This window comes from Ranitomeya variabilis, chromosome 4, assembly GCF_051348905.1.
Source record: "Ranitomeya variabilis isolate aRanVar5 chromosome 4, aRanVar5.hap1, whole genome shotgun sequence".
In the NCBI taxonomy this organism is placed as follows: Eukaryota; Metazoa; Chordata; class Amphibia; order Anura; family Dendrobatidae; genus Ranitomeya; species Ranitomeya variabilis.
This window is the reverse complement of record NC_135235.1, coordinates 410,782,612-410,808,554: the sequence shown is the minus strand read 5'-3', so window position 1 is coordinate 410,808,554 and position 25,943 is coordinate 410,782,612. Positions and strand designations below refer to the sequence as shown.

General features: G+C 44.1%; 1 protein-coding gene across 1 annotated transcript in view; it reads left to right on the top strand.

Moving 5' to 3' along the window:
- SSRP1 (structure specific recognition protein 1) overlaps positions 1-25,943 on the top strand; it is a 72,800-nt gene that overhangs the window by 12,023 nt on the left and 34,834 nt on the right. The window contains exons 5-7 of the mRNA XM_077251174.1: positions 1,281-1,511; positions 20,759-20,862; positions 25,233-25,361. Coding sequence (XP_077107289.1) covers positions 1,281-1,511; positions 20,759-20,862; positions 25,233-25,361 — 464 coding nt within the window. The remainder of the gene's footprint in view (positions 1-1,280; positions 1,512-20,758; positions 20,863-25,232; positions 25,362-25,943) is intronic.

The following is a 25,943-nucleotide window of genomic DNA, read 5'->3' as shown; positions in this document are numbered from 1 at the left end:
GTAGCCTTAGTGAAGAAAAACAAATCCAAACTTTGTTAAAAAAAAAAATAAAAATTGCGCCATTTTTCCGATACCCATAGCGTCTCCATTTTTTGTGATCTCAGGTTGGGTGAGGGCTTATTTTTTGCGCACCGAGCTGACATTTTTAATGATACCATTTTGGTGTAGATACGATCTTTTGATCGCCCGTTATTGAACGGAGACCTCTGGTTGTCATGCCAATGAATCGGTGACCCGCGATCACGTGATGTGGGTTTCCGGCCGGAAGTGCGAGTTAAATGCCGCTGTCAGCGTTTGACAGCGGCATTTAACGGTTTAATAGCTGCGGGTGGATCGCTATTCCACCCACGGCTATTCCGGGCACACGTCAGCTGTTCAAAGCAGCTGACATGTGCCAGGAAAGATGTGGGTTTACCACTGGAGCCCACATCAAAGGGAGGGAGTCTGACATTGGTGTATTATTACGCCCGATGTTGGAAAGGGATTAAAGATATAATTTAAAAAAAAAAGATTGTCACAAAACTTAAGACAAAGATAGTTAAAGCTGATGAGCGAATAGCATGATACAAATCGGATATTGTAATTGAAATAGGATTAAGCACTAAATGATAAATGCCAGAGATCAATATAATGGTATAACAAGATATTCAAAATGTAATCTTTGTAATCTCATTACAAACAGATACCAGTTAGCATAAAACCATGTAAGTGGTAAGCAGACAATGTCAAAATAAAAGTATCAAGAGGTAGAAAAAGTATAACTCCCATAGGAAATGTAAGTGCAGAAGTGGAAAGGACTCACAAGTCAATGAAAGAAACTCACCAGACACTCGTTTCGCACTTAGTTCCTTGTCAGAACAACCCCTTGTAAAACAACCCCATGACAAAGCTGTCTGTATGGACAATGACCATGGGTGGCGTTATTTACTTCAGATCCGCACCTCTTACAAGGAAACTCAACCTGCAAGCAAAAGCTATCTACTAGTTTGGTATACAGTAGGTAATAAATACATTTAAGATTAAGTTTTTAATGTGCTTTCTGAGAATCACCATGGCCAATACAATCCCCATTCTCGTTCCACACATGGTCTATACTCATCTGCTCTTTGAGAAGGTACCTGTGTTGTGTTACTACTTTAGTGGTATGTAATTGATTCTAGTGCACATCTTTGGGAGGTTTTCTGCAGCATCCTGTGTAGCTTCCTTTTGGTGTAACCATTTACCATGTCTGCTTGTTTGTGCTTGTTGTCATCTACTTAAATTTCTCCCTCTGCATTTAGGCTTTTGCTAAAAACGTCCTCTCGAAGGCAGATGTCATCCAGGCAACAGGCGACGCAGTCTGCATATTTCGGGAGTTGCAGTGCCTTACTCCCCGTGGTCGCTATGACATACGAATCTATCCATCCTTCCTCCACTTGCACGGAAAAACCTTTGATTATAAAATACCATACACAACTGTGCTCCGGCTTTTCTTATTGCCTCATAAGGACCAGCGGCAGATGTTCTTTGTGGTAAGTCTGTGTATACAGTTACGGCCGAAAGTGTTTGCACCGTCAAAATTATTCCAGAAATTTACTGTAATTACACATTTTGTTATACTCATTTATTTCCTTTGTGTAAATTGGAGCAACACAAAGTAACAGAGGGATAAAAAGGCAAATTGCACATAATTTCACACAAAACCCCCAAAATGGACCAGACACTCGTTGCTCCACCCCCCTCCCCCGCCAGCTTTCTGGACCGTGACTCGTGTATAAGCTGAGGGGAGGGGGGTGGGCGTTTTCAGCACAAAAAAAGTGCTGAAAAACTCTGTTTATACACGAGTATATATATATATGGTATTTATTACAATGGATATACATCCAAGTATTAAGTTGAGGGTGCCAACAATTTGTCCTGACCACTTTTGGAGTTTTGTGTGAAATTGTCAAATTTGCATTTTTTTCCCCTCACCCATGACAGCACACGAGAGAATAGGATCCTCCCCTATTACTGGACAGGAAGCCCCGAGCGCAAAATAAAAAAAGAAACCCCCACTTCCTCCTTCAATGTGGTTTCCTGTCCTATTGATGTAGGAGCCTTGAGTACATGGCTGGAGCAGCAGCTGTTAATCATGGAACACTATGGTGTGTCCTATAGCAACCTCTAGTAAGAAAGGCAGTGAGTACAGGGACCCAGTAAGGCTTTGAAATTCTAACTAGTCTGGGAGAATCTACGTTTAATGATTCAGTATCTACCTATGTTTGGCCTAGAGCTTTGTGGTTTGGTAGCACAGCCTGGGAAGGTGGCTTGCAGCCTGGCAATTCTCGCTTGGGTGGCTTGGCTTAGTTGGCTAAAAGAGTCTGTCTTGTTAACAGATCCTGTGTTGTGTTTTTTATTAAAGTCTTGCATAGTACTTGTGTATTGAATCCCATCTGTAGCTATATATCTTGTTTATTCAGGCTGTTGAGCCTAAAAAACACCATAAGAGGAAGAACCTCCACTCACTTCTAGAAAAAAACAAACAAAAAACAGTACACAGGTAAGGGTGCTTACCTGTCGCGGCCTCCAAACAAATGCACTATCAAGGTGCAGCGGACCCAAGTTAAAATGGCAACTACACAGGTGCAATAATACCGATAAGGCAGCCAGCCTACAATCAGGGATTGGCCGCTTGGCACACCAATGCAGACAAATAATCTGTATGTGGCGTGTTCACACAGAAATGCAAAGCATCTGACTCAAAGCCTATTAGTGACGCCATATGGCGGGCTTAATCAGTGTTGACTAATGCATCCTGTGTGAACAGCGGCCACAGTATACAGCGCCAACTAGGGTCCAACTGCACCCTGAAAGATATAAAGTGCACAAAAACATAATAATGTATGCAAGGTATTGGTTTATATTATGGCCACAATACACAAGCCTACTGCATTTCTGTGTGAACACGCCACATACAGTTTATTTGTCTGCACTGGTGTGCCAAGCGGCCAATCCCTGATTGTAGGCTGGCTGCCTCATCGGTATTATTGCACCTGTGTAGTTGCCATTTTAACTTGGGTCCGCTGCACCTTGATAGTGCATTTGTTTGGAGGCTGCGACAGGTAAGCACCCTTACCTGTGTACTGTTTTTTTTTTTTTTTTTGAGTTGGTGAGCCTCCATGGCTCGGCTGTTGAGCCTCCATGGCTCGGCTGTTGAGCCTCCATGGCTCGGCTGTTGAGCCTCCATGGCTCGGCTGTTGAGCCTCCATGGCTCGGCTGTTGAGCCTCCATGGCTCGGCTGTTGAGCCTCCATGGCTCGGCTGTTGAGCCTCCATGGCTCGGCTGTTGAGCCTCCATGGCTCGGCTGGTGAGCCTCCATGGCTCGGCTGGTGAGCCTCCATGGCTCGGCTGTCTGATCTTGTTTAGTTTCTGGTGGTTGGTCTGCCACCTCAGGTCTCATGTTTAGCCTAAACTAAGAATACCTATATAGAAAAGAAATACCATAAATAATATAACAACCTATGAATACCATATAAATGCCAACCGAAACAAAAATGTACTCAGAGAAGGTAAATATAATGTAATAGCTTTATTAATATATAATTAAAAAACACGATTACACAACAAAAGATTAAAAAACAAAATTAAAACTGTATATGTGTGAGGGGAGCAGGGTATGCCAGGTGAATTGGCAAAAATGAAAAAAATCAATATGCAATAATACAAATTACAAGCTATGTGGACAGGAAATTCACTGTTGGGCTGCTGCACAATAAAGGATAATAATACCATAGTGCATTAAGTAATGAGAGAGTGCATAGTGCAGTCATCTTCATTATACTACTAATAATACCCAAGTGTGGTGTGAGGGGGCAGTGGTATGCCATTTGGGTTGGTATTGATGTTAGTTATGTTGCATTGATGCAATATCTATCCATATAATCAATACTCATTGTGGCTGCTGGCTATTCAGATTTTGACTTACTTTATCTCTTTATACACCATATATTTTCCACTTGGATATTATTATTAGTATAATGAAGATATTATCTGTACGAGCTATAATGAAGATGACTGCACTATGCACTTTTTTTCATTACACTATGGTATTATTATCCTGTATTGTGCAGCAGCCCAACAGTGAATTATTGCACCTTGATTTTTTTCATTTTTGTCAATTCATCTAGCATACCCTGCCCCCCTCATACATATACGGTTTTAATTTCATGTTTTCATCTTTTGTTGTGTAATCATGTGTTTATCATGATTTTTGATTACATATTAATAAAGCTATTACATTATGTTTACCTTCTCTGAATACATGTTTTGGTTGGCTCATGTTTAGCCTGCCTGAAGGTTTTCGGGTCGCTTCATAGTTGTGGAAGAGCCTGACATGTTAGGTCTAGGATTTTCCTTGGCTGTCCGCCTCAGTGGGACTTGATGGGACCTTCGGTGGAGTATGACTCAGTGGTGTGCACAGTGCGGGTGCTTTGGCTTTTGCCTGGTTACAGCCACTGACTTGGGGCTTGTAGATCTGTTTTCACTAAGGTCTCAAAGCTTCACTATCCTTTTACTAGCAATATCGCTCTTATTGGTAATGGATGGCTTCCGGAGAATGCCCTCGGTCTGTGGTGACTCTATTACAGTCCAAATGGTAGCTGGTGACTTCAACAGATTCTAGTCAATCCCCCATACTTGATTAGCATATTGAATTGGTCTTCAGTTGACATCTACAGTTGTGGACAAAAGTATTGACACCCTTGCAATTCTGTCAGATAATACTCAGTTTCTTCCTGAAAATGATTGCAATCACAAATTCTTTGGTATTATCTTCATTTGATTTGTCTTAAATGAAAAAACACAAAAGAGACTGAAGCAAAAAGCAAAACATTGATCATTTCACACAAAACTCCAAAAATGGGCCAGACAAAAGTATTGGCACCCTCAGCCTAATACTTGGTTGCACAACCTTTAGCCAAAATAACTGTGACCAACCACTTCCGGTAACCATCAATGAGTTTCTTAAAATGCTCTGCTGGAATTTTAGACAATTTTTCTTTGGCAAACTGCTCCAGGTCCCTGATATTTGAAGGGTGCCTTTTCCAAACTGCCATTTTTAGATCTCTCCACAGGTGTTCTATGGGATTCAGGTCTGGACTCATTGCTGGCCACCTTAGAAGTCCCCAGTGCTTTCTCTTAAACCATGTTCTAGTGCTTTTTTGAAGTGTGTTTAGGGTCATTGTTCTGCTGGAAGACCCATGACCTCTGAGGGAGACCCAGCTTTCTCACACTGGGCCCTACATTATGCTGCAAAATTTGTTGGTAGTCTTCAGACTTCATAATGCCATGCACACGGTCAAGCAGTCCAGTGCCAGAGGCAGCAAAGCAACCCCAAAACATCAGGGAACCTCCGCCATGTTTGACTGTAGGGACCGTGTTCTTTTCTTTGAATGCCTCTTTTTTTCTCCTGTAAACTCCATGTTGATGCCTTTGCCCAAAAAGCTCTACTTGTGTCTCATCTGACCAGAGAACATTCTTCCAAAACGTTTTAGGCTTTTTCAGGTAAGTTTTGGCAAACTCCAGCCTGGCTTTTTTATGTCTCGGGGTAAGAAGTGGGGTCTTCCTGGGTCCCCTACCATACAGTCCCTTTTCATTCAGACGCCAACGGATAGTACGGGTTGACACTATTGAACCCTCGGACTGCAGGGCAGCTTGAACTTGTTTGGATGTTAGTTGAGGTTCTTTATCCAACATCCGCACAATCTTGCGTTGAAATCTCTTGTCAATTTTTCTTTTCCGTCCACATCTAGGGAGGTTAGCCACAGTGCCATGAGCTTTAAACGTCTTGATGACATTGCGCACGGTAGACTCAGGAACATTCAGGTCTTTGGAGATGGATTTGTAGCCTTGAGATTGCTCATGCTTCCTCACAATTTGGTTTCTCAAGTCCTCGGACAGTTCTTTCTTTTCTCCATGCTCAATGTGGTACACACAAGGACACAGGACAGAGGTTGATTCAACTTTAATCCATGTCAACTGGCTGCAAGTGTGATTTAGTTATTGCCAACACCTGTTTGGTGCCACAGGTAAGTTACAGGTGATGTTAATTACACAAATTAGAGAAGCATCACATGATTTCTCTTACACCCATGACGGCACCACGGAGAGAGAGGGATCCGCCCTCAGGGACAGGAAACCCACAGGTTAAAAAGGCAGGACCTCTCCTCCACCTCAGTTCGGTTTCCTGTCCCTGACTGGGAACCTACAGCTTACCAGATCGTCGCGGGATACCAGGGACCATCGGGCCGAATCCAGGCAGCGGGGGGCCCTGCCGCGGTCTCAGATGGAGGTCTCCCCCTGAAGGCGCGGTTCTGGGGTCGGCGGGCCCTGTAGAGACGTGCCGGGAAGAGGCAGTGAAGAGGATCCAAGTCTGCCTCTTCTCTTAAAAAAAAAAAAAAAAAAAAAAAAAGGTAATAGGTAGCGGCGGCTACCTGGTGCAGCACCGCCGTTTTTTTGGGCCCATGGGAGGTGGTGACGGCGGTCACCTACGGGAGGCACAAAAATGGAAGCAGCGGCGGCTGCAGCGTTCCCTCCGTCCCTCCTGGGAGCCGACAGTTGAAGCGCGCGCGAGGTCCGGCGGCGCTTAATGCGCAGGGGTCACTTCCGGGGCGGCGCAGGGCACCTCTGGGTAAACCGGAAGTTGCCTTGCGCCGCGCTTTTCAAGATAAAATCGGCGGGGAATCTATCACCGCTGCTCAAAATACCACCAATATGAGTGGAAGAGAGCAGCAGATGGAGGAGACTCCGCAAACCCCACGGGAAGAAGACTCGCAGGAGCGCCGTCGCACGCAAATGAAGCAGGGACCTGCGCAACGCCACAGCTCTGGATCCCAGGACAGCCGAGGCTCTGGTGGATCCGGGAGAAGAACTGCGGTTCAGATGGAGGAGGCATCCTCAAGACCAGAACCGGGAAAGAAGTGCAAGGCGAAAACCAAAAATAAAGTGTGCCCACTCTGCTCGGCAGATTTACCAGCCACATGGGCAAAAAAGCTCTGTGCCTTATGCATACAGAATACTATAAATGAAGAAACCCCAATATTTGCATCTGAGCTCAAAGACCTAATAAAAACCCAGGTAGAAGATGCGCTAAAAGGGGTAAAAAACCGTAAGAGGAAACGCAGAAATAAATCCCCAAATTACAGTTCCAGTGAAGAAGATAGTATCCATTATAGTTCGGATAGCTCTACGTCTTCCTCAGCTTCATGCTCTTCATCCTCAGAAGGGGGACGTAACTGTTTTCCTATTGAGGAAACGGATGCGTTAGTTAAAATGGTTAGAACCACCATGGGGCTGACAGATACTTGTGCTAAAAAAAACCGCACAAGACCTTATGTTTGGGGGCCTTGAACAAAAGAGACGTAGGGTGTTCCCGTTAAATGAAAAAATACAGGCGCTAATAAAGAGAGTGGAAAAGACCAGATAAAAAAGTCCTTTTGACCCCTAAGAGGAAGTATCCATTTGATGATCCAGCCTGTTCCTCGTGGGGTAAAGCGCCAAAATTGGATGTCGCTATTGTGAAAGCGTCGAAAAAATTCACTCTACCCTTTGAGGATATGGGGACCCTTTAAAGACCCCATGGATAAAAGAGCTGACGTATTCTTAAAAGGATGCTGGGAAGCAGCTAGCGGGAGTTTAAAACCAGGGATAGCTGCCACATGCACAGCAAGAGCCTTAATGGTATGGCTGGATCACCTGGAGACCCAATTAAAAAATAAAACTCCAAGGGAGTCTATATTAGACTCCGTATCAGTCATGAGGGGAGCTGCAGCATATTTGGCAGACGCCTCCAGAGACTCGGTCAGGCTGACAGCAAGATCAGCTTCATTTTCAAATGCAGGCAGAAGGGCACTATGGCTGAAGTGCTGGCCGGGTGATTTGCAAACAAAAGCAAAACTGTTCCATACCGTGCGAAGGGGAATTTTTGTTTGGACCTACATTGGACGATATCCTTGAAAAAGCTGTAGACAAGAAAAAAGCGTTTCCAGGATTTCCCAACCAATCCTATAGGCGGCCCTTTGGAGGGAGGAAATTTATGCGTAAACGTCCGCCAAAGAATCAGAAAGATGGATGGGAAGATAAAAAATTCAAAGGGAGAGGCTTCATGTTCAACAAGCCAGATAATAAGAAACAGCCCCAATGAAGGTGCGCCCCAGGTAGGAGGGAGACTGACATACTTTCTCCAAGCCTGGGAAAAAATATCAGGGAGCAGCTGGACTTTGAACAATAATAGAAACAGGCCTGAAGCCGAAATTTCATACAAGGCCACACCATCAATTCGTTATAACACCACAAAGACAATCCGAGACCGAACAGCTGAGCATCCAGGAAGAAGTCCACAATCTCCTAACCAAAAATGTCCTTCAGGAAGTTCCACAACAGGAGGAGACAACAGGTTTCTACTCTCCCCTTTTTCTTCGGACGAAGCCGGACGGGACTTTCAGGGTAATAATAAACCTGAATAGGTTGAACAAATACCTAGTGACAGAAAGTTTCAAGATAGAAACAATAAAGTCATGTGTCAGAACCCTTCATCCGTCTTGCTTCATGACTGTCATAGACCTGAAAGACGCATACTACCATGTGCCGATCCATCCAGACTTTCAAAAATATCTCAGGGTGGCAGTAATGATGCACGGAGAGCTGAAACATTATCAATACATGGCCTTGCCATAGCCCCGAGGGTATTCACAAAACTAATGGCAGAAGTAATGGCCCACATAAGGGAGCAAAATGTGTTGATTGTCCCTTATCTGAACGACCTAGTGATGGGCAGATCTTCTCTCCATTGCATTCAGCAGCTAGACAAAGTGATGACAGCCCTGTCAAGTCTAGGTTGGTTATTGAACCTAGAAAAATCCAGAATTTTCCCAACTCAAATTCAACAATACTTGGGGATAATAATAGATTCTGTAAAACAGGAATGTCGCCTTCCAGATGTAAGTGTCCAACATGATAAAACTAGTGGACAATTTAAGACCTTCCCCAGTCGTTACTTTGAGAAAGGCAATGTCCATACTAGGGTCAATGACAGCCTGCATTCCGGTGGTTCAATGGGCCCAAGGGCATTCCAGAGATCTCCAGTGGGAAGTTTTAGAAGCAGAAAGCCGCTCAAAGGGAGATTTAGAGAAGCGATTAAAAATATCTTCACTAACAATAGCTTCTTTAGTTTAATGGACAGACCCGGCCAATCTCTCAAAGGGGGTACCATGGGTATGGCCAGTCTCAATAACCCTAACCACGGATGCAAGTCCATGGGGTTGGGGGGCTCACCTAAAAGGTCAAGTGGCTCAAGGTCCATGGTCAGGGGAAGAAAAATCCCTCACTTCGAATATGAAAGAGCTGTTAGCGGTGAAGTATGCCCTCAACCACTTTCTAACCTCCCTCCATTCCCATCACGTGAGAATTCTGACGGACAACAGGGTAGTAGTGGCGTATTTAAATCATCAGGGGGGAACAAGGTCACATCCTCTGATGAAAGTGACGAAATCTATTGTCACAAGTAGAAACCAACCTGCTCTCCCTGACAGCCCTTCACATCAAAGGGACAGAAAATCGGATGGCAGATTTTCTAAGCAGAACACAACTAAAACAGGGGGAATGGGAGTTAAACCAGGAGATATTCAGTCTCATAGTAGATAATTGGGGAACCCCAGATATAGATCTGTTTGCGAACAGTCAAAACCGAAAAACTCAGGCATTCTGCTCAATAGATCCACGGGGGAACCCAGTGACCCTAGACTCCTTTCAAATTCCCTGGAATTTCCAACTGGCTTACGCCTTTCCTCCATTAGCTCTAGTTCCACTAGTTCTGAAGATGATCAGGGAGGACAGGGCAAGAGTGATAATGATATCCCCGTTCTGGCCAAAAAGAACATGGTTCCCGTGGCTACGCCTAATGTCCATATCAGTTCCTTGGGTCCTCCCAGATATCCCAAATCTCCTGTACCAGGGACCGATAAATCATCCACAAATAAAAAGTTTGCACATGACAGCATGGAATTTGAGAGGGAACTTTTAACTGGGAGGGGGTTCTCTCAAAATCTAGTTTCAACACTATTGGCCAGTAGAAAGCCGGTAACTACAAGGGCGTATAGCAAAGTCTGGAAAAAAATTCCTCTCTAGTTCAGGTGTCAGCTTAACAGAAGAGGTCCCAATTCGGGAGATTCTGGAATTCCTCCAAAAAGGGCTAGAAAAAGGCTTGGCAACAAGTACCCTAAAAGTTCAAATCGCAGCATTAGGGGCCCTTTACAACCACGACCTGGCAGGGAACCACTGGGTAAAAAGGTTAATTATGGCTTCATCCAGATCTAGGCCTGTCATACACCACACTTCCCCTCCCTGGGATCTTAATCTGGTACTTGCTGCACTAACTAAGGCGCCTTTTGAACCCTTATCGCAAGCACCCCTAAAAATAATTTCCCTGAAAACTTGTCTACTGGTGGCACTGACCTCAGCCCGCAGGATCAGTGACTTACAGGCTTTATCAGCATTCCCACCTTTAACCCGGATATTAGAAGACAGAGTAGTCCTCCGAACCGATCCAGCCTACCTCCCTAAAGTGGCGTCAAAATTTCATAGAAACCAAGAAATATCCTTACCATCCTTTTGCCCAAATCCTAAAAATGAAAAAGAAAGGACACTGCACACTCTAGATGTGAAAAGGTGTTTGACCCATTATATATCAGCCACGAGGGAGTATAGGAAAGGGAGGGCTCTGTTTGTCTGTTTTCAGGGGCCAAGCAAGGGGCAGAAAGCATCAAAAGCCACGTTGGCAAGATGGGTAAGGGATGCCATCACCCTGTCATACACCTCATCTGAGGAAGCGGTTCCAGACACAATTAAGGCTCATTCGACCAGATCGGTAGCAACCTCTTGGGCAGAGCAAGCTGGAGCATCCATTGACCAGATATGTAGAGCAGCCACTTGGTCCTCACCTTCTACATTTTTTAAGCACTACCAACTTGACCTATCTTCCTCTTCAGACTTAACCTTCGGTAGAAGAGTTCTGGAGGCGGTGATCCCACCCTAATATACATTCTATGAAATTCTCTCCGTGGTGCCGTCATGGGGGTAAGAGAATATTGTAGTTACCCACCGATAACGGTATTTCTCTGATCCCATGACGGCACACGTATATTCCCTCCCTTTTCATGTGTGGGTGTACACACTACTTTTGTTTAGTCACGAGGTGTCGAAAAAAAAAAATATAATAAGAAATTGAATGCATATATATGTATATGATATTTTCTGTGCATGTAAATAACCAATTAAGTTACAGCTGAAGTCCTGTTAAGGTTCTGTAAACCAACTGAGGTGGAGGAGAGGTCCCGCCTTTTTAACCTGTGGGTTTCCTGTTCCTGAGGGCGGATACGTCTCTCTCCGTGGTGCCGTCATGGGATCAGAGAAATACCGTTATCGGTGAGTAACTACGATATTTTCGAACAGTGCCAATACTTTTGTCCACCCCCTTTTTTGTGTTTGGTGTAGAATTATATCCAATTTGGCTTTAGGACAATTCTTTTTGTGCTTTTTCATTTAAGACAAATTAAATAAAGATCATAACAAAGAATTTGTGTTTGCAATCATTTTCAGGAAGAAACTGAGTATTATCTGACGGAATTGCAGGGGTGTCAATACTTTTGGCCACAACTGTATGTCCCTGTGGTCCTCTTGATAAGGGGTGTAAACGGTGGCACTAATCAGAATGGAAAGATCAACGGGACTTAAATTGGCAGTCTGGGATCATAAGATGGACTACTAAGCATTTAAGATGATAAACTACAGCTCAGTTACATAGGTTTAAAAAATAACTTGATCCATCAAGTTCAACCTTTCTTCACCAACTGTTCATTATGTCACTGAATACCCTCAGTCTTATGTGTATCGAGAAAATTGTCCAGCTCTTTTATTTTTTTTAACCCTTTAGTGATGGAGCCAAATTTTTTAAATCTGACCACTGTGAATTTATGTGGTAATAATAACTCTGGAACGCTTCAACAAATCCCAGTGATTTTGAGAATATTTTTTCGTGACACATTATACTTTATGATAATAGTAAATTTAGGTCGATATTTTTTGTGTTTATTTATAAAAAATGTCAGAAATTTGAGAAAAATGTTAAAAAATTATTAATTTTCAAACTTTGATTATCCCTTTAAGCCAGATAGTCACACCACAGCAAAACATTAATAAATAACATTTCCCACATGCCTGCTTTACATCAGCACCATTTGTAAAATGTTATTTTATTTTGTTAGCATTTTAGGAGGTTTAAAAATGTAGCAGTAATTTTTCATTTTTTCACGGAAATTTACAAAATTTATTTTTTTATTAACCTATCCATGTTTGAAGTCCCATATATTGGGAAACCCCCAAAAGTGATACCATTTTAAAAACAGCACCACCCGACATATTGAAAACTGCAGTTAGGTAGTTTATTAACCCTTCAGGTGATTTTCAGGAATTAATGAATGAAATGAAAATGTGTATTTTTACCACCTAAATGCCACTAACTTCTGAACAGGTTACAACAGCCGTCAGACTCTAAGGTCGCTGTTTGGTCGTGAACTGCCATGGCAAACATCAGGACCACACAATCATGATCTGAGGGCACCAATTGGGATAAGTAGGAAGCCCCCACACTCTGTTAACCATTTTTATGATGTAGTCACTATTGACAGCAGCATCTAAGGGGTTAAACAGATTTGGAAGGTGCAAACACTGATCGTGGCAGATACAGCAAGTTGTCAGCTATAGTGTACAGCCGACAGCTGCTGGATTGTCACCTGTATGGGGAGGCTATTCTCTTATATATCAGGTCAGTTAAAAGACGTATTGGCGGTCATTAAGGGGTTAAAGCTGTTCTAGTGTTTGCCGTTACTACCTCTTGTGGTCGGCATTCCACATTCTGACTGATCTAATTGTTCCTATCTGGCTACCAGAAATGACTTTCTTCCACTTGTAATGAGTGCTCCCTGGTCCTTTAGTACGGTTTTTGGAAAGAATAACGTGCCAGTCCTTTGTATTGACCACACGTATATTTATACATCTAAATGAGATCTCCTCTGCGGCGTCTCTTCTAAGTTAAACAAGCATAACTTTTCCAACCTCTCCTAATATGAGAGGCCTTCCATCCCTTAAAATAATCTAGTGGCCGCCTTTAAACTGACTCTAATTTCTGCATGTCCTTTTTAAAATGTGGATCCCAAAACTGGACCCCATATTCTAGGTGTGGCCTCACAAGTGACTTGTAATGAGGTAAATATATGTTGGGATCACCGGATTTTCTTTTTATACACTCTAAAATCTTGTTTTGCTTTTGCGGCTGCTGCTTGACATTGAGTACTACTGCTCAGCTTACTTGTAACCAGAATACACAAGTTGATAATGTGTGAAAAACTGTAAAGCGCTGCGGAATATGTTAGCGCTATATAAAAAGTTAAAAAAAGTAACTTCTCCTGTTCTGTAAGCCCAAGTATACTCCCATTTAATGTATATACAGCTATAGGATTACTCGGTCCTAGGTGCATTACTCTACATTTATCTACATTAAACCTCATTTTCCAAGTGTTTGCCCATTCAGTCATTTTATCCATATTATGTTACATTGTACGGTCAAGGTCAGATTTTAGTATTCTACATGGTCTTTGCTGACGACACCAAACTGATAGTTCACCCACCTAGTTTGAGGTGCAAGATAGACATGGCTATGCTAAGCTAGATAGAACCACCAAGTCTAGTTAATGCTCCTAGCTGTAGTGTCCAAATGGCGCTCTGGATGCTAAGTGATTAAACTCTCAATTCCCCAATTTATTCCCCCACCCACCGATATGGAGCGGTAAGATGACATTGATTGTACCAAGTTGAATGGCACTATTCCGGTCTGCATTCTTACAGATGTGCGCGTTTTACTCGTCAGTAGGGGGACTGATAAACCAACAATTGCCCCGTTCTACCCTCCGGGTATGGCATGCTAAGGTAAATTTGATTTGTTTCAAATCAGGCATCACTATACCAGTCTGCCTTCCAAAAGGAAGTGCAAGCTGGACTAGCCGTATTGGGTGCTGATAAACCACCAATTACTCAAATCTGCCCTCCTGGTATGGAATGGCAAGATACTTGATCGTGCTAAGTTGGGTGGCACTATACCTGTCTGCCCTCCTAAGCAAGGGCTCTGGGGTCTTTATAAAATGGACTGTCTCCTAAAATATATAATAAATTGGGTGTAGAATTTGGAAAGATATGAAATGTCCTATAACTGTCAAATCCCTGTCTTTAGATGAATCTGCTGCACTTTATGTACATGCTCAGTAGTGAGGCAGTGCTGTGGAATCAGGTATGTGCATGCCTAGTAGTGCAGTGCTGTGGCGTCAGGGTATGTACATGTCTAGTAGTGAGGCAGTGCTGTGGAGTCGGGGTATGTACATGCTCAGTGGTGAGGCAGTGCTGTGGAGTCGGGGTATGTACATGCTCAGTGGTGAGCCAGTGCTGTGGAGTCGGGGTATGTACATGCCCAGTAGTGAGGCAGTGCTGTGGGGTCGGGGTATGTATACGCTTAGTAGTGAGGCAGTTCTGTGGAGTCGGGGTATGTACATGCTCAGTGGTGAGCCAGTGCTGTGGGGTTGGGGTATGTACATGCTCAGTAGTGAGGCAGTGCTATGGGGTCGGGGTATGTACATGCTCAGTAGTGAGGTAGTGCTATAGGGTTGGGGTATGTACATGCTCAGTAGTGAGGTAGTGCTGTGGGGTCGGGGTATGTACATGCTCAGTAGGGAGGCAATGTTGAGGGGTCGGAGGTTTGGCTTACTGACTCCACAGACCTGCTCCTAAGGGAGAGGTGTGCTGGACTCGCCGGTATGGGACTGACGAACCAACAATATCCCAGTCCATTCCTCTAATAAATGGAGTTGCACGACAGACATGGTTATACGTGATCTGGTAAAAATATTTCAAGACCAGTGTATCCTCCCAGTTAAAGTTGGAAAATGAACTGATTGGAAATAAAGACGGTGTAGCCATTATACCCAATAAGTATTTTGGGGATTGAAGAAATAAAATGGTAGATTCAACTAAATGGTGTTTGTTAAATGTCCAGTCTGTGCGCTCTTGGAATAAGACTGCAACTGTGCAATAAACCAATAAAGGGTGGAATCAATGGATGAGTTCAACTCACTGTGAAACTCATGTGGCGAAGTAGAAGCATCTTTGCTAGTTAAGACGAATGCCTTCGCACTGAGATAAGACCATTCTGATTACTCAAACACAGGATGATATGTCCTTAACCCCTTCCTGACCTGTGACACCACGTAGGCGTCATGAAAGTCCGTGCCAATCCGACCTGTGATGCCTATGTGGCGTCATGGCGGGATAGCGCTCCTGCAGGTCGGGTGAACGGGTTAACTAAAATGTCACCTGACTTGTAGGTACAGGGGGACTTGTACTTGAGCCCAGGGGGGTGGCTTTGGCCCCCCCCCCCCCCCCCCATCCCCCGTGGCTGCAATTGCTTCTGGTGACCTTTTTGTCATCCCCCCAGATCTGATTGGAGCTAACTTCCATGTGACGCTATCTCCCAATCAGATGTGGAGGGGCGGAGTAAACAATGGCTGCCTCGCTCTTCGGCTTCTTCCCTTCCCTGGAAGTGAAGAGCGACGTTCCTGCTTGCCGCCTGACCGCGATCACCGCGTGACCGTGATCACCACTGCCGCCGCCGTTAGGTGCTCCCCCGCTATCCGATTCTGACCTCTGCAACCCTGCCCCGGTGATCACCCCCTGCCCCCCCCCCCCCCCCCCGCTGCTGGGCCGTAGTGAGTTGGGCCATAGTGAGTGTTAGGTTTGTCTTTAGGGTTGGAGTTAGACTTGGGGGGGGGGGGGGGGGGGTTCCACTGTTTAGGCACAGTGAAACACCTTGGAGTTCAAAGTTCTCACCACCCATCTAGATAAGTTCCTTGGGGGGTGTAATTTCCAAAATGGGGTCACTTGTGGGGGAGCTCCAATGTTTAGGCACACAGGGGTCTCCACACGTGACATGGTGTCCGCTAACGATTGGAGCTAATTTTCCATTCAAAAAGTCAAATGGCGCTCCTTCCCTTCTGAGCCCTGCCGTGCGCCCAAACAGTGGTTTACCCCCACATGTGAGGCATCGGTGTACTCAGGAGAAATTGCCCAACACATTTTAGGATCCATTTTATCCTATTGCCTATGGGAAAATGAAAAAATTGAGGCTAAAAGAACATTTTTGTTGGAAAAATTAAATGTCCATTTTTTCCTTACACGTTGCTTTAGTTCCCGTGAAGCACCTGAAGGGTTAATAATCTTCTTGAATGTAGTTTTGAGTAGCTTAAGGGGTGCAGTTTTTGTAGTGTTTTTGGTGTTTTCTGTCATGTAGGCCCCTCAAAGGACTTCAAATGTGATGTGGTCACTAAAAAAAAATGGTTTTGTAAATTTTGTTGGAAAAATGAGATATTGCTGATAAACTTTGAACCCTTATAACTTCCTCACAAAAATAAAATTTCTTCCAAAATTGTGCTGATGTAAAGTAGACATGTGGGAAATGTTACTTATTAACTATTTTGTCACATAATTCTCTGGTTTAACAGAATAAAAATGTTAAAATTGCGAAATTTTCGCCAAAAATTAACCTAAATTTACCACTAATAAGAAGCCCAATATGTCACGAAAAAACATTCTGAGTCGCTAGGATCCATTGAAGCATTACAGAGTTATAACCACATAAAGGGACAGTGGTAGGAATTGCAAAAAAAAATGGCCAGGTCATTAAGGTTAAACTAGGCTGGGTCATGAAGGGTTTAACCCCTTTCTGCCAGCTGACGGAATAGTATGTCAGCTGGCAGATCCCCTTCTTTGAGGTGGGCTCCGGCGGTGACCCCACCTCAAAGCCGCGACATGTCAGCTGTTTTGTACAGCTGACATGTGCGCGCAATGAGTGCGAGTGGAATCGCGATCCGCCCGCACCCATTAACTAGTTAAATGCCGCCGTCAAGCGCTGACAGCGGCATTTAACTAGCGCTCCCGGCCGCACGGCTGGAAGTGCTCGCACCGCTGACCCCCGTCACATGACGTCGCATTGCCATAACAACCAGAGGTCTCCTTGAGACCTCTATGGTTGTTGATGGCCGATTGCTTTGAGCGCCACCCTGTGGTCGGCGTTCAAAGTACACCTGGATTTCTGCTACATAAAGGTGATCTGTACTTCACCTCTATGTAGCAGAGCCGATCGAGTTGTGCATGCTTCTAGCCTCCTATGGAGGCTATTGAAGCATGCCAAAATTTTAAAAAAAGTGTTTAAAAATATAAAAAATATATAAAAGTTCAAATCACCCCCTTTCGCCCCAATCAAAATAAAACCATTAAGAAATCAAACCTACACATATTTGGTATTGCCACGTTCAGAATCGCCCGATCTATCAATAAAAACAAAGGATTAACCTGATCGCTAAAAATGGCGTAGCAAGAAAAAAAATCAAAACGCCAAAATTACGTTTTTTTGGTCACCGCGACATTGCATTAAAATGCAATAACGGGCGATCAAAAGAACGTATCTACACCAAAATGGTATCATTAAAAACGCCAGCTTGGCACGCAAAAAATAAGCCCTCACCTGACCCCAGATCACGAAAATTGGAGACGCTACAGGTATCGGAAAATCGCGCTTTTTTCTTTTTTAGCAAACTTTGGAATTTTTTTTCACCACTTAGATAAAAAATAACCTAGACATGTTAGGTGTCTATGAACTCGTAAGGACCTGGAGAATCATAACGGCAGGTTAGTTTTAGCATTTAGTGAACCTAGCAAAAAAGCCAAACAAAAAACAAGTGAGAGTGCACTTTTTTTGCAATTTCATCACACTTGGAATTTTTTTCCCGTTTTCTGTTACACGGCATGGTAAAACCAATGGTATCGTTCAAAAGTACATCTCGTCCCGCAAAAAATAAGTCCTCACATGGCCATATTGACGGAAAAATAAAAGTTATGGCTCTGGGAAGGAGGGGAGCGAAAAACGAAAAAACGGAAAAAGCTCCAGGGGTGAAGGGGTTAAGGTACGTGTTTAACGGGACGGGATGCTAATACCTGAGCTTAAGACAATCTGCGATTTGACCGATACCATATGAGGTCTGTATCTCTTTCTAACTTAGTTGCTTCCTCAGGGTAAAAAGGGAAAGAAAAAGTGATCATTTTGCATTTGAACTATTTTCAACTAAGGCTACTTTCACACTAGCGTCGGGAACAACCCGTCGCTGTGCGTCGGGCCGAGGTTCCCGACGCTAGCGTGGTCTCCGCCGCACAACGGGGGCAGCGGATGCATTTTTCCCACGCATCCGCTGCCCCATTGTGAGGTGCGGGGAAGTGCGGGGAGATGGGGGCGGGGTCGGAAAAAGCGGACCGTCGGGAGCAAAAAACGTTACATGTAACGTTTTTTTTCTCCCGACGGTCCGCTACCACACGCCCAAGCGTCGCAAAACGGACGCGACGTTTGGCAATGCGTCGCTAATGTTAGTCTATGACGAAAAAACGTATCCAGCAAGAACTTTTGCTGGATGCGTATTTTCGGCAAAACGACGCATTTGCGACGTATTGCAGTTAACGCTAGTGTGAAAGTAGCCTAAGTCTTCACGGTTGTATTTTTTGCATCCTTTTAAGTTGCAGAATTAATACCATTCTAAATAATAGGATACATTTTATCATCCCTGTATGAATAGTAGCTCCTGCTCTCCTTTATATGGAATAGCTCAGATCTGGGTTTGCCCTAGTTGTTTCAGCTCTTAGTACTTGGCTAGGGGTTGGTATCCAGAAATTCCCTATGCTGCAAATCTCAAACTGCAAGTAATTGTTTGGCCTATATACATTTCAACTTAAGGGATATACCAAAGTACTAAATATTTCTTCTGGTTTCTGGAACCCCTTTGGCATTCTGGGATGCGCAATATAGCATAGAGTTGGGTAGCTTTTGAACAATTATTTGATAATTGACGCTAGAAGGGTTTCTTACAGGCCAGATCTTGGCCTTAAGGAAAATGTCAACAATTTTTGGGTATAAACCCTATTCAAAGCCTTGTTAAGGTTACTAGGTTCTTTGAATCGCTTAACTTCTGCTTACAGTAACATGCTCAGCCTTCGTACCAGTTCCTGTATACTTCAGGTGTCGGTTAAGTGATATGGTAAGTACAGAATAACTAATCAAATCTGAGAGGCTAGGTTCACATTAGCGTTTCTGTGCGCAGCGTATCATCTGCATGCGCAAAAGCATGCTTACGCCTCCGCATCATCTTATGCACGACACACAAAAAAAACCGCTGCGTGTGCATGCGTTTAAATGCATTTTGGCATGCATTTTTGTGGGTTTTTATGCGCATGGTGGAGTTGGTGGCATAATTTCCCAGACATACGCAGTCTAAAGTACGTATGCGTACCGAACGCATGCATACGCAGCTCCTTGCGTACCAATGCGTTTCCATAGACAGTAATGTGTTGGGTTTTTTTTATGCAATCATGCGCATGATTGCGCAATATGTGACGCCTCAAAAAATGCAACATCTTGCTCTCGCCGGAAACCGCGAAACGACGCATGCGTACTCATCCCTGCGTACACCATGTTAAATATATGCACGCATGACACATGTGGATCATACACTGCGCACAGAAACGCTAATGTGAACCCGGCCTAAGATAGCCAACCATAAATAACATTGAAGTCTGTAAACATAGACCCTATCTGAAAAAGGAAATAGTTGAAAACAGTAAAATAATTACTTTTTTTACTCTTATTGGTGCTTTTTTTTTTTTTTTTTTTAACTCCAAATCGATTACCTATCTTGATGGAGTATCTAAAACGTTCACAATCTTCCGTCGTGAATCACCCTTTGTTGAACTATAAAATATTCTGGGGATCTTTCTTCAGGTGTAAGAACGTCTGCAAACTGTAAAGCGCTTATCATCGCTGTCCCCAATGGGGCCCACAATCTAAATTCCCTATGAATGTATAAATAACAACAATGATGATGATAAATTGGGTGACTCTTACTTGACTCCTTGGAAACCACATTGGAGGAGGTGGGAGTTGCGTTTTTACTTTGTGCTCGGGGCTTCCTGTCCAGTAATGGGGGTGGATTCTACTCTATCATGGGTGCTGTCATGGGTTTCAGGAAAATCAAATTACCGCAACAATCGGAGATTGTTTGTTGATGCAGCTGTATGATTTGCGGCTGCTAGACAGCTTGAATACATGTGGGGTTGCCTGTTTGTTAGGGAATCCCCACATGTATTCAGGCTGTCTAGCAGCCGCAAATCATGCAGCTGCGGGGACTCAAACATAATCTCTGAGCACTCACAAATACTCAGAGACCACCTGAGCGTGCTCGGAGAAATTCGAGTAACCAGCACACTCGCTCATCACTAAAATAAATGTGTATAGCAAAACGTGTAGTTGCAATGATTTTCTGAGAGAAATACTTAATTTTCTATAACCATTTCAAGGGTACCAACAACAATGTAAGAATGTTAAGTGCGATTAATGGCTTCTCTTGCATCTATGGCCCCTGATGTTTAGTTTCAAAGTCTTGTACCCTATAAGGAACCTCCTTGGCCGGTAGAAAGTGTCTCTGGGTAGCAGGCTCATGTGCCTGCATTGGTATACTGTGGGCAGGTGTACTCAGTGTCTATTCTCTAGCAGCATGATGGAAATGAAAACCAGATTCATAGAGCTGGTTGTGCTTTGTTACAGATAAGTTTGGATCCTCCAATCAAACAGGGACAGACGCGGTATCATTTCTTAATCTTGTTATTCTCAAAAGATGAGGACATCACTTTGACGCTCAACATGAGCGAGTAAGTTTTAGTTACATTGTATAGTTCTGTAATGTAAAATGTGTATTATCAAGTACAACATATACTGTTTACACATGCAGAACCTTCCAGTTCTTTAAAGCGAACCTGTCAGCAGGATTTTGCTAATTAAACTACAGACACTGTCAAGTTGGCAGTGTTAGGCCATGTTCACACAGTGCGTTTTTTACCGCGGAACCGCGGCGGTTTTGCCGCTGCGGTTCCGCAGCTGTTTTCCATGCAGGGTACAGTACACTGTACCCTATGGAAAACAGGACACACTGTGCACATGGTCCGGAAATTTAAAAAAAAAAGCCGTGCTGAATAGCTCCCGGAAAAAAGAAGGAGCATGTCAATTCTTCTTCCTGAACCGCAGCGGTTCTGCACCCATAGACCTCCATTGTGAGGTCAAAATCGCAGTAAAACACGCAGATCAAAAATATATCTGCGTGTTTTACTGCGGTTTGATGTGCAGAACCGCTGCTGCAGGAAGTGCGGGGGAGCGGGCGGAAGTGCGGGGCCGGAAGTGCGTGGGCGGAGAGACATGGAGGCATAGCGTCGCATGGGGATCGTGTCGGCCGTTTGATTGATTTGGTGTGTGTGTGTGTGTGTGTGTGTGTGTGTGTGTGTCCCCGTCCCCATGCGACGATAGTGCCTCCATTGTGCTAAGTCGCCGTATGGGACTACTACTCCCATCCGGTATTAGGATGGGAGAGTTGTCCCTGTGTCCGGCGACTTAGCACAATAGTAAAGTTTACACCAAACACCTACACACAATACACAAACATGACACACAGTACAGTACATACAACACATAACACAGAGTATATACTCACCAACAGCACACTGGTAGGCGAAGCCCTCGATCCTCCAGGAAAAAATCCAAAAATAATAAACCAAATCCATACTCCCTGTCCGCAGAATCCATAAAACGAGTGTCCCACGCCGATCGGCTGCTCTCCGGCGATACACTGCCAGGAGCGAAGCTCCTAGCAGTGTATCGCGTACTGTTCCGGAGTTCAATGGCTCCGGCGTCTCGGTTAACAGCAGTACAGCTGCGTTGAACTTTCCCACGCAGCACTGCCGTTAAGCGAGAGTGCCGGGGTCAATGACCGCCGGTAAACTCGCTCGCGCATGCGCAGTGACACACCGACAGGAACTATGGCTCCTGTCAGTGTGTTGCTGCAGCCGTGGAGAGCAGACATATCTCTGGATGTGTCTGTTCTCCATGAAAAATCTTCGTGGGATACGTGGATACTTAAATACGTGACACGTGTCACTTAAATACGTGATACGTGTCACTTAAATACGTGGCACGTGGCACTTAAATACGTGGCACGTGGCACTTAAATACGTGATACGTGGCACTGAAATACGTGGCACGTGGCACTTAAATACGTGATACGTGGCACTGAAATACGTGGCACGTGGCACTTAAATACGTGCCACGTGGCACTTAAATACGTGATACGTGGCACTGAAATACGTGGCACGTGGCACTTAAATACGTGATACGTGGCACTGAAATACGTGGCACGTGGCACTTAAATACGTGGCACGTGGCACTTAAATACGTGGCACTTAAATACGTGGCACTTAAATACGTGGCACTGAAATACGTGGCACGTGGCACTTAAATACGTGGCACGTGGCACTTAAATACGTGGCACGTGGCACTTAAATACGTGGCACTTAAATACGTGGCACTGAAATACGTGGCACGTGGCACTGAAATACGTGGCACGTGGCACTGAAATACGTGGCACGTGGCACTTAAATACGTGGCACGTGGCACTTAAATACGTGATACGTGGCACTGAAATACGTGGCACGTGGCACTTAAATACGTGGCACGTGGCACTTAAATACGTGGCACTTAAATACGTGGCACTGAAATACGTGGCACGTGGCACTGAAATACGTGGCATGTGGCACTTAAATACGTGGCACGTGGCACTTAAATACGTGGCACTTAAATACGTGGCACGTGGCACTGAAATACGTGGCACGTGGCACTTAAATACGTGGCACGTGGCACTTAAATACGTGGCACTTAAATACGTGGCACGTGGCACTGAAATACGTGGCACGTGGCACTGAAATACGTGGCACGTGGCACTGAAATACGTGGCACGTGGCACTTAAATACGTGGCACTGAAATACGTGGCACGTGGCACTGAAATACGTGGCACTTAGGCTATGTTCACATTTGCGTTGTGCGCCGCAGCGTCGGCGCCGCAACACACAACGCAAAGTAAAACGCAGCAAAACGCATGCACAACGCTGCGTTTTGCGCCGCATGCGTCCTTTTTTTGATTGATTTAGGACGCAGCAAAAATGCAACTTGCTGCGTCCTCTGCGCCCGGATGCGTGCGCTGCAGTGACGCATGCGGCGCAAAACGCGGAGCGCTGTCATTCAAAACACGTCCACTCATTTTGGTGTTTAGTCCCAAAATGGAGGATGGAAGAAGAAAAGGGTTGGACAAGGAAATGACATCATTTTTTTTTTTTTTTTTCCCCCCACTGCAGTAAACTTTATTTCTGTCAAACACAGACAATCTGCAGACAAAACTGCATCAAAAAACGCACTAAAAAACGCACTAAAAAACGCACCAAAAAACGCACCAAAACGCACCAAAAAACGCACCTGCGTTTTCTGCAGAGACCTGCAGTTTCAGTCAGGAAAAAAAAAGGATGGAAATCCTGAACGTGTGAACATAGCCTTAAACTGACTACAGTGATACCTGGGGTGAAGAAATCCATCTTGTGCAATCTGTCTTAGAAGTCTACAGTTAATGAGATGCCCCTGCTCCGAGGCAGGACAGTGGGTAGGGTCTTATCTTCCTGCTCTAAGCCAGGGTTACCAAGGTAAGACCTGTCTACAGGCCGCTACGAAGCACAAACATGTTCCTCATCATAGAGACTAACTGTCTGTGCTTTCCTTGGTATCTCTAGCTTAGAGCAGGAAGATAAGTTTCGACCCACAATCGCATCTCAGAACACGGGCATATCATTAATTGAAAACTTCTAACACTGATTACACAAGAACCACAAGACTGATTTCTGGACCTGAGGTAACATTTTAATCAGTAGAACGGCAGCAAGATGAAAATGTCTGTAGTTTACTTAGCAGAATCCTGCTGACAGGTTTGCTTTAAAGGGAACCTGTCAGCAGGATTATGCACAGTAACCTACACAGTGTCATGTTGACGCCTTTATACTAATTAAAATGATTGCCTTGGTTGACGAAATCTGTCTTGTGGTTGTTTAACTCAAAATTGAAAATAAAGATTAATGATATGCTCGTACTCTGGGGTAGCCTGTGGGGGTCTTCGTGTGGTGCTCTGATTAGGTATTCATAATGCAGACTGCTGAGAGGTCACTGATCCCTCACTGACCTGCCCCCTAATTTACATAATGAATATATGTACATACTGAAAAAAGAAATAACCTTCTGCAGGCAGGTACCAGCCTTGGCACCTGCGCTTCAGCATAATCGCATGTTTACTGTGTTAATGATAAATATGCTTGAGGTTATCCTGATAGTATAAAAAAATAAAATCCATTTGAAAATGACGTCCGTGTATTAACAGCTATCGGTGTATATAGAGGTGATATAATAGCTGCGGTTGGCTCAAAATTGCCAATGCAAGTCTACAACATCACTATCATGCTATGTACAGTCCGTAGGCTTTCCTTGATTAACAATGCAAATTTAGTTATAGAGACCTGAAAAACCCTGATGACATGGCCCAAACACTGATGACACGAATACCATTTTTTTGTGTTTAAAAAAAAAAAAAAAAACACATCTAAATGAGACCTAAGGCCATGTGCACACGCTGTGGATTCCATTGCGGAATTTTCCGCAGCGGATTTGATAAATCCGCAGTGCAAAACCGCTGAGGTTTTTCCTGCGGATTTATCGCGGTTTCTATTGCGGTTTCCTCTGCGGGTTTTCACCTGCAGATTTCTATTAGAGCAGGTGTAAACCCGCAGCGGAATCCACACAAAGAATTGACATGCTGCGGAATATAAACTGCTGCGTTTCCGCCCATTTTTTTCCGCGGCATGTGGACTGCGGATTTCGTTTCCCATAGGTTTACATTGTACTGTAAACTTATGGGAAACTGCTGCGGACCCGCAGCTGCGGAAACGCTGCGATTCCGCAGCAAAATCCGCAGCGTGTGCACATACCCTAAGGGTTAGAGTGGAGGAGGATTTATCAGATGTAGGTACATTTGCTCTGAATTTGCCATTGTAGCTGCACATGTTCTGGTGGGATGGCATTTTCCTCTGTTTCCTCTGTCTTTTTGGTGAGAGCTCTTGCACTGATTTTTTTTTTTTTTTTTTTTTTTAATTTCCTCCTTAGAGAAGAAGTTGAAAAGCGATTTGAAGGAAAGTTGAAGAAGAATATGTCAGGGTGTTTGTACGAGATGGTTAGTCGTGTGATGAAGGCTCTTGTAAACCGCAAAATTACAGTACCAGGAAACTTCCAAGGGTGAGACTAGGAAATATATGTGCTGCTGTAATCGTAAGTTAGAGAAGACAGTAACCTCACATGTTTACGGATTTGGGGACTGGATTTGGTATATCCATTTTAGATGTGGCAGTTTGACAGTGTTTCACCGCAGGTTTTGATTTTAGTAATATCTGCAACACTAACGCTAATATTACCATACAACTCAGTCCATAATAATAATAATCTTTATTTTTATATAGCGCTAACATATTCCGCAGCGCTTTACAGTTTTGCACACATTATCATCGCTGTCCCCATTGGGGCTCACAATTTAAATTCCCTGTCAGTATGTCTTTGGAATGTGGGAGGAAACCGGAGAACCCGGAGGAAACCCACGCAAACACAGGGAGGACATGCAAACTCCTTGCAGATGTTGTCCAAGGTGGGATTAGAACCCAGGACTCCAGCGCTGCAAGGCTGCAGTGCTATCCACTGAGCCACCGTACTGCCCATGGCTAGTTTCCCCTCAAAAAGTTCTTCCTATTTCCATAAATGAGTTATTGTGCTTGTAAATGGAAGCAATTCTGCATTTTGCTGCATATTAAACTTTTCAGCTGTTTT